The sequence below is a fragment of the Phaethon lepturus genome, unplaced genomic scaffold, assembly GCF_000687285.1.
Source record: "Phaethon lepturus isolate BGI_N335 unplaced genomic scaffold, ASM68728v1 scaffold54395, whole genome shotgun sequence".
NCBI classification, from domain to species: domain Eukaryota; kingdom Metazoa; phylum Chordata; class Aves; order Phaethontiformes; family Phaethontidae; genus Phaethon; species Phaethon lepturus.
In genome coordinates this window covers 13,225-22,559 of record NW_010539502.1, presented here as the reverse complement: position 1 = coordinate 22,559, position 9,335 = coordinate 13,225, and the positions used below count along the sequence as shown (strand labels likewise).

The 9,335-nt window shown below is 43.7% G+C and overlaps 1 protein-coding gene across 1 annotated transcript in view; it reads left to right on the top strand.

The window, feature by feature from the left end:
• Positions 1 to 811: 811 nt before the first annotated feature.
• The window catches only part of PSMD11 (proteasome (prosome, macropain) 26S subunit, non-ATPase, 11), a 19,172-nt gene continuing 10,648 nt past the window's right edge, over positions 812 to 9,335 (top strand). Inside the window, 5 exon segments of the mRNA XM_010287128.1 lie at positions 812 to 889; positions 891 to 960; positions 1,044 to 1,055; positions 1,285 to 1,386; positions 6,574 to 6,698. Of these exon segments, the coding sequence (XP_010285430.1) occupies positions 812 to 889; positions 891 to 960; positions 1,044 to 1,055; positions 1,285 to 1,386; positions 6,574 to 6,698 (387 nt within the window).

The window sequence follows — 9,335 nt, the reverse complement described above, 5'->3', positions numbered from 1 at the left end:
TGGACAGGGCAGGGAGAGGGGGTAACTTCAAAACAGGTTTATAAAAGAATAATTTAAATTCTCATAATGTATGGTGATTTCTGAAAAGATGCTGTGACCTGCTGTCACCCTACTGTGTCGGGCAAATAAATGTTTCCTGGTGTCGTGTTAGACCTTGCCATTGGAATTGCTGTGTGGTTTTCTAAAAGTTGCTCATTCCTCTCAGTGTTTCTCTGGTTAATTGGTAGTTGGTGTTCTCAAACCTGTCAACACACCTACAACTTTCTGTTGGGTCGGGCTCAGTCAGGTGTAACAGCTTATGTTGCCAGTTGGTGTAAGCAGGAACAGTCCAGAGAGCGTTGCTGTGATGCTTTTCTCCTCGAGAGCGAAGTTACTTTGCTTTTGACAACACACGTGTTAGATTATGAGGACTGAAAGCCATAGTCTGTGCTTAGGGGCAGCGTGGAGGGTTTTGGTTCCCTCTGTAGAGCTGGACAGTGGATTTTGGCTTTGTTTGTGTGGAAGTTGGATGAACTCATCGGCGCAGGGGATGGTGGAGATGAATATTTACATGGTAGCTGGTGGCAGTGAAGAAAGTGTACTGTTTTGTGGGTAACTTATATGAAACTGATATTGTGTAAACACGGGTTTGGTACTGCTGTAAGTCATTTGACCCTTCTGAGTACTTCAGAGCCAGAGTTACCCACATTCGTCACGCTGTGTACCATTAGGTTGTTGGAGTTCCGTGTGGGAAGGAGCACTGACTCCAGCAGTTTTAAGACCTGATCTGCTCCTGAGCCAAGAGGGCAGACGTACCCAGCTCACCGAGCCAATGTTGTTCTTATGCTACGTTTTGACCACGGGATCGCAACTTAATACGCAAAGCGGCAACATCAGAAATCCCAATACCAGAATACCCAACCCTGGAAATCCCATTATATTTCTTTTATTTGGTTTTGTGGCTTCAGTGGGAGAGGGTCTGTTATATGGTGGTGTTTTTAAATGAAACTTGAACAGCTGGACAAGCTTAATGAGCATACTTCAAAACTTAAATTATATTCAAGTTGGAGCATGCAGTTGCATCTATCAGCTGGATTAAAGCCTTCATGAAGTATAGATGAAGCACTCCGTATAAGCCATGCATTTAAACTTTTAAAGTCTGTTTTCCAGACCTCACAGGCCAGGCTGAATTCACTGTTGCCTGTTACAACAGTTACTTTTCTTGGTGCCTTTCCAGGAGCTGACTAGTAATGATTTTCTTCTAACTGAAATAGCGTTAAAGGTAACTTTTCTACTTTTTTCTAGTGAAACGCGATGTCCAGGAAAATGATGAAGAAGCAGTGCAAGTCAAAGAGCAGAGCATCCTGGAACTGGGGTCACTTTTGGCCAAGACTGGGCAGGCAGAAGGTGAGCCTGAAATAAGTAACTGAGGTAATGGGTAAGAGATACATATGTTCCAATGAATTTAATCTCCTTATTTCATGGGATAGAAGTAAAAGCAGTTTTTGACAGGGAATGTTCCCTCAGAGACAGGACAGAAACTAAAAAACTAGATAAACAACATAAAATATTAATCACATGTTACTTGGCCCAGTATGCCAAAAGATTGCTGATGTGTTGGACAGTTTAGTTTATGACCCTTTGGCATGTGGCCATTTTAGTACAAGTGACTAAAGTTTTGTTAAGTTCTCATGTTTGAGATGAGAAGTTTCTCTTGTTTTTAATAATTTCAGAGCCTTGTTTCAAATTGGCAAGTTTGTCCCAAAAAGTCCTTTTTCACCAGCAGCTTCTTTCTCAATTGATTTATCTTCCGAAACATGACATCAGAAAATCCTTGCCCAGCTCCACACAAGAGCGAGACTTGACAGTCCTTCTATTGTGAACGTGTGAACGGACACAAATAGAGTAAAGTTCTCTATTCAATGATTTTTGATTTGAATCTGTTCATGTCTTCTGTTTCCTGGGAAGCTCAAGGCAACGTGCTTGTTATTTTGTACTTGGCGGTTTAGTTTTTTTTCTTTTGCTGAAGAATGCTCTTGCCTGTTCTGGAGTCCCTTTCACCTCAAGCGTTTTAGGAGCTGATACACCACGTCTGTGTGAAGAGCGTTCTGTCTGCGGCAGACAGTTGGCCATGGTATAGCCATATATATGTTTTCTAACTGCGCACAACAATAATTGAGAATGTGAAGTGAAGCATGTGTGCTTTTAACAGTCTGAAACTGGTTGGGGAAAACAGGCCAGCAGGAGGTTTAATCAAACTGGAATTTGACTGGGATGCCAGACCTGATGTCAGAGTAGTTCATGGAAAGCAGTATGAGGTCTCAGATCACGGCTGATCAAGATCGCTGTTTTATGTTTATTCTGAAACGCACGCTTGGTGTCCTACTGTCCAGTCTGTGTAAACATCTGTTTTGACTTGGCCATTTAACTGATCTACCCATGTCTAATTGTGTTTGAGCATTCTGGACACTGATCCTACTGTGATTTGCAGTTGAACAGAGCTTGTGACAAAGTAGATTACTTGCACTGAGAGCAGTGCTGGAAACAAAGGTGCTATTCATCTCACCTAACTATAGGTGTCCATGTCTGATTTCCTAGCGTGGATTGCTTTTTTAGTTAGTGGAGAAAAATAAGTCCTTCCAGCACACAATTCATCTTTTCCTACAGTAAGAATTTGGAGCAGGACAAACGAAGCCTGCTGTACCAGTGTCCGTTTCTTTAATTGAATATTAAAGGACTTCAAGTCAATTAACTTAGGTGTAGGTGTCTGTCCTGTATGGGTGCTCTTTGCACTCTGGTGTTTGCTTCTGCAGAGGTAACTAAACATGGCTTTGCTCCAGCACCAAGGAGGGGTGTGTGTTTGGGCTAAAAAGGGGGAAATTGTCACAAGAATCTCCTTAAGTAAATGTGTGGATGTACTGCTGGTGTGCATAAGCCTGAGAGAAGAGTTATTAGGTGCATGATGGCCTCCTTATCGCTGCAGAACTTGGAGTCGTTTTGAGTTTAAGCTGAAGTCTTAGACGAATATAAAGAACTTCAGTGTGTTCTCAGAGGGTGGCTAGTTAGCCATAGCTATAGTTTTTAGGTTAGTTGGCTATAGTTTTAGTTAGGTGGCTATAGTTTTTTTTAAGGGTAAGGCTAAGTAATTGAAAACGGCAATGTTAACTCATCAAAACCAGGTTTATGAAGGTGCAAATGTGAAAACGTATTTGAAATGTGTTAAAGGCAACACTAAACTGCAGAGCAACTATATTCTGAATAGAAGAAAATGAATTGGCAACATTAAGAAGCCAGTCGTGAATGTGTAGGTCAGAGTGAGACCACCAGGTTGTGGTTTCTGGAGATTTGTGGTGAAGTTGGGGGGTGAAGAAAGGGGATACCGTAGCTTAGAGATGTGCTAGTCCCATGGTAAAGACACGGTCACCTTTTCTGTCTGCTTTCTAGGGTGAAGTAGACTAGTAGGAGTGACAAGCAGTCAGGGTCAGTGACATCTTCACCAGGTACAACTGTTCACAAAGATGCTAGCACCAGGCAGACACGCAGATCTTCATCTCCAATGGGAGTGAAGCTGGTGCCGCTTAACCTAACGAGGAAATTACTGAGACCGTGCATTTCAGTGGTAGCTAGTGGAATTTCTTTGACAGATTTGAGGTGTTGCAGTGGCTTTTGGCTACTTTCAAGCGAGCTGCAGCCTTGGGAAAAAAATCAGCTGCAGTTTGGTGAGGTTTGAAAGTTAGAACTGCTGTGCTGCTGACTGGCTGAGAGCGTGAAATGAATCTGTAGTTTGTAGAGGACTAACCTCTAGTGAACTATGGCTTTGTTTTAAAAAACAGAACAAAACAAATGACCCTCTTTATTTGCTTGATAGAGATTAAGGATTGAACTGATTACTTTTTTTTAGGACAGTGCTTAAAACTATAGGATTGGAATAACTTGGATCAGGAATTCAGGTCTGTGACATGTTAGCTGGTGGAAGCACTCTGTCTGAGGATGAGCAGCAGATTTCATTTTCCAGAGCTTCTGCTCATCACTTCTCCAGAGCTGTCAATCACCCCTTTACCAAGCATTGCATTTACTTAAAAAACCCAAAAAATCCTAAAAATAGTTGACAGTTACATTGGTAGGAAAGAGAAATTTCTATGGGAACTTTGAGCTTGCATGTCTAAATGTGTAGTTTGCAAAATGTACAGATATATTCTATTTGTTGAGTTCAAATCTACTTTCTAGTGAATTCTCAGGCAACTGTTGAACAAGTCAATGGAAAGATAAGTACTGCAGTATATTTCGTGTGATTTTTTTTTTTTTTTTTCCCTTCCTTTCCCATGTGGAAGAGTGTGTTGTGCACTAAAAACATGATTCAGTTGGTGCTGAGAAGCAGCAATGCACGGTATGAAGGATGGATCTCAGAGTTGTGCTTCCTTGATAAGACAGACTGAAAGACTGGCCAATTCTTAGTTACGGAGCCTAAAGCTAAGGATACAGTGCTGTGACCTGATGAGAAGCAGACTTGCTCCCTGTGTTAAGTGTGGTGTTTTCAAGTGCTCGTGTTAACTGCATCAGGGAAGAGCACAAGAACCAGCTTTAGTGCTGCTTCTCTTCCGAGCCCAACGAGGTGATCCAGAGCCTACCTTTCCCAGCTTGCATCGAGAGGAGGGACGCTTGGGAGTAGCTCTGTGCAAAACTGATGTGTTGGAAGCAGCTGACTGCTGTCTTTTGTGGTAGTTTGCTTACTGTATGTGAAACTGCAGTGTTTGATTAAAATGATCGGGATTTGCGTCCATGGGTGGTATTGCAGACCGAGTGGTCCTCGGGACGACGGCGCTGTGGGTAAAGTCACCATCTGCCATGGGCCTGTAGGTAACAGTTTCTTGTTGAGTAAAGGCTGAGCACTGATTGAAACTGTGAGTCAGTGGGGCTTGATCTTAGGCATTAAAGTAGCTGTACCTCAATTCTAGAAAAACCTGCCCATTTGTTCCCAGGCAGAGAGAAGGTAAAACTTCTACGAAATCTTAGGCATGGCAGTCATAGCGTCTTGTTTTGTTCCCTGTACAAAAGCCGAGTCGTTCGTTGAAGAAAGAGTCACAATTTGATGCACTGCTGTTTGGAAAATAAGGCTTCTCTAAGGATTCAGGGTGCACTGAAGATAAGTTTTATTTGTTCTAAAACTGTGCTTCCAGATGTATAAAAATGTCAGTACATCACCGTGAGCAGTTGGATTGGAACACACTGTGAGTTCCACTTCCTGACAGTGTAAGAAATGAGTTGTATCAGGCTTGATTAAACTTTTAAAATAAATAGGTTGAAAAAGCAAGAAATATAAGGAATAATTTTTAGATATTAAGATGTTCTTATAACAATTCTTTTGTATTCCTGCTAAATGAAATATGAAAGAAACCTTGTTTTCAACTGTTTTTATTGCAATCCTCCCAAACTGAAGTTCTGCTGATGGTCCTCTGTTCAACTAATTGAAATAAAATTAGATTAGTCTCTTACTTTAGTTTTGATTCTGATACCAGTTTGGTATAAAGTATATTGAAGATTTCCAAACTACTCATTAGAGGGTTTGTTTCGGTGTTTTGTTGTTGTGGTGGTGGTGTTTTGTGGTTTTTTTTTTTTTTTTGCTATCAAATCTTGTAAACATGGTAGTGTAAGATCTGGCTGATGTTTGGGTGAGACTTAAAATTCTGGGGCAAATAAGCTGCGATTTCAGTGTATGATCCCACCAGTTCATGAGTCAGTGCTGAACCCTGCGCTGGCACGGTGCTGGTCTGCTGGAAGTATCGTCTTCCCCCGGCTGTAAACAGCCATCACAGCAACCTGGCCTGGTAGCCGTGTGTCGTTTATCCCAGGAGAAGACTTGTAACTTGTGCTGTGCAATTCCAACAAGGAACTCCCTTCTGCTTCCGCGAACACTGAGTCCAGAAACGGCTATGACACTGACTGCCGCATTCCTCTGCTCTGTAGGATTGATGTTTTTAGTGTATTTCTTCATAAAGAAAGACTTTTCCTTTGTGAGCTTGAGACCAGCTTTGTAACTGCAAAGTAGTAAGGAGACTAGTAGAAACAGAAATCTAGAAGAGCTAATTGTGTAATGTGGGTAGTTGAAGTGTTAAGAAATGTCATTTTTTTAGCAGTGGAACGTGGGGTGTATCTGACTTTCTGTGGTTAGCTAGGTATGGCAGATTAAAATGTCAAACTGTGAGTTAATAAAAACATCCTTAACCTATAAACTCCATTGCCTGTTTTATAGAAAAATCTCAAAGCATTTAGCAGATGCTTACATTTTTAAAACTTGCCTGAGGCAAGTGTAGTTACAAATGGTGTTATAATTGGGTGAACTGAAGTAACGGGAAACGTATGCTGTGCGGCTAAGACTGGAGCCCAGCAGTCACCTTTGCCAGTCCCTGTGTTTACTGCAAGGCATTCCTTCATGTGACGTTTATCGCTATTTTCCTGTAAGTGATGTTGCGAGACTGCTTATAAAATGTTTGGTGTAATAAATACTGCGGTGTATAGACGTGTCAGGTACTCCAACTGCCGTGTAACTTTTGGCTCTGTGGTTTTATTTCATTATTTGATTTTTCTTGTATACAGAGCTGGGAGGACTTCTGAAGTATGTTCGACCCTTCTTGAACTCTATCAGCAAAGCAAAGGCAGCCCGCTTAGTCCGATCTCTGCTCGATCTGTTCCTTGATATGGAGGCAGCAACAGGACAGGAGGTGAGATTTAAATTTCAGCAATAGTCTGTTCCTCAAAAGCCTGTAACACCATTATCTGACCTACTTTGCTTCACACTGAAAAATTATTAATGTCAGGAAACATTAATTTAATGCATTTGGATATATCCTTCCATATATTCACTCATAACCATGCTTTTCTGCAAGCCTCACAGAGTCACAGAATCATAGAATCTTTGGGTTGAAAGGGACCCTTCAAGGCCATCTAGTCCAAACCCCTGCCGTGGGCAGGGACACCTTCAGCTAGAGCAGGTTGCTCAGAGCCCCGTCCAACCTGACCTGGGATGTTTCCAGGGATGGGGCATCGACCACGTCTCTGGGCAACCTGGGCCAGGGTTTCACCACCCTCAGTGTGAAAAATTTCTTCCTTACATCTAGTCTAAATCTGCCCTCTTTTAGTTTAAAACCATTACCCCTTGTCTTATCGCTACAGGCCCTGCTAAAAAGTCTGTCCCCATCTTTCTTATCAGCCCCTTTAAGCCCTGGCAGCTGCAGGAAGGTCTCCCCGGAGCCTTCTCTGCTCCAGGCTGAGCCCCCCCAGCACTCCCAGCCTGTCCTCCCAGCAGAGCTGTTACAGCCCTCGGAGCGTTGCTGGGGCCTCCTCTGGCCCCGCTCCAACAGGTCCATGTCTCTCCTGTGCCAAGGGCTCCAGAGCTGGCCGCAGCACTGCAGGGGGGTCTCCTCAGAGCAGAGCAGAGGGGCAGAATCCCCTCCCTCGCCCTGCTGGCCACACTGCTTTGGGGGCAGCCCAGGACACAGTTGGCCTTCTTGGCTGCAAGCGCACATTGCGGCTCACGTCCAGCTTTTCATCCACCAGTACCCCAAATCCTTCTTGGCAGGGCTGCTCTTCATCCCTTCACCCCCAGCCTGTGCTGATACCAGGGGTTGTCGCGACCCAGGTGCAGGACCCTGCACTTTGCCTTGTTGAACCTCATGAGGTTCACAGGGGCCCATTCCTCAAGCTTGTCCAGGTGCCTCTGAATGGCATCCCATCCCTCAGGTGTTTTGGCCACACCACTCAGCTTGATGTTGTTGGCAAACTTGCTGAGGGTGCACTCGATCCTGCTGTCTTTGTCATTGCTGAAGATGTAAAACAGTCCTGGTCCCAGTGTGGACCCCTGGTATCATCCTGCTGCAGGTTAGGAGTAACTCTCCCCCTGGGCATTTTTCTTAGATTTGTGTTGCTTGCTGTTCGATGTACAGTATTAGTAGCATTTTGGAGTGTGATTAGTGTTTGGGTTAAGAAAGGTGCTACACCTGTGCCAGGGAGCTCGCTCTAGTGGAAAGGTGGGGCCAGTGTGTGATGGCACAGAGCAAGAGGAGGGAATGTTCAAGGTCTGTTCGGGAGTTGGTGGGATTAGGTGGTATTACTTAGCATCTTTCACCTGGAGACATGAAGGTGCATTGCATGGGGACGCAGTGCGGTGGGCGTCTTAGTCTACAGAGGACTTCTGAGGCATGAAAGTTACTCCTGAAGTGGGAGTGGAAAAAGTTTTGCAGCTACCAAGTGTAGAACTACTTCCAGGGGATGAAGTTCTCCACTACAAAACCCATTCGGTCTCAGGTAGCCCCCAGTTAGGATTTACTCCATTCTCATTAGCTCCCTAAAATATGGTTGGGTTTCTTTTTCTCCTTTTTTTTGGCCTGTCCATGTGACTTGTTAGTTATTTGGGAATGGAAGAAGGACAGGAGCAACTTGTAAATGATGAGGAGCAACTTAAAAGCGACGCTGACCTGCAGTAGTATAGGTTGTACTGGCACAGCAAAGCAGTTAGGTTTCCACTTAAGGGGAGGCAGGGAGGGTCTGCGCAACAGGTTATGAACACAGGCCACATAACACTGTACACACAGCGACTGACAAATTACAGCCTAGGAGAGGTTCTGCCATGTTGAGAGGCAGGTGGCACTCTCGTTAGCCCAGTCAGCGCAGAAGTATCATCCTGTAATTAAGGTAATCTAGCAAATGTTCTTCATTTGCTGTTCAGTTCTTGTGGCTTGTGTGTCACGTTGCTGCACACAATGACAGACAGAATCTTTTGCCCCTCTTCTTTAACAGAAGAGATGAAGGGAGGTGGGGTGGGATGTGCAGGTGAGAAGGGAATGCCTAAAAGGGTCAGGACAAAATGAGTGGCTTCAAACTTTTTCTGAAGGTAACTTGATGTAAATGATGATATTTGGATGCAGTCCCGAAAGGTGGTGTTTTATGGCAGGGGAAGAACTTGGAGTAACAATGATGGAAATATGGCCCAGTTAGTCAAAACATTCACTTTCAAGCATTTTCAGAAGCCAAACCCAAAACCTTAAGGAATTGTATCACTTAACCTGTGAGGTTCTTAACACAGTAATCCTAAATACTTTCAGCACCTCAGAAATGTTCAGAGGGACATTTGCTTCCTCTGTGTAATGTATATTAAGAAAACTCCCAAGAGTCCAGTAAAGCAATGAAATTAGAGATTTCTCCAGCTCCTAATGCTCCAGCTATCACTGTGCAATAAATTGCAACTTCAGAATAGCTTTTCATAAAATGTCCCCATTTAGTAAGAGTGATGAGGAGCTGACAAGTCCTGCAGCATAGCACGGCTACAGAGCTGCTCCAGAAAGAGCTGTGATCCAGAGATT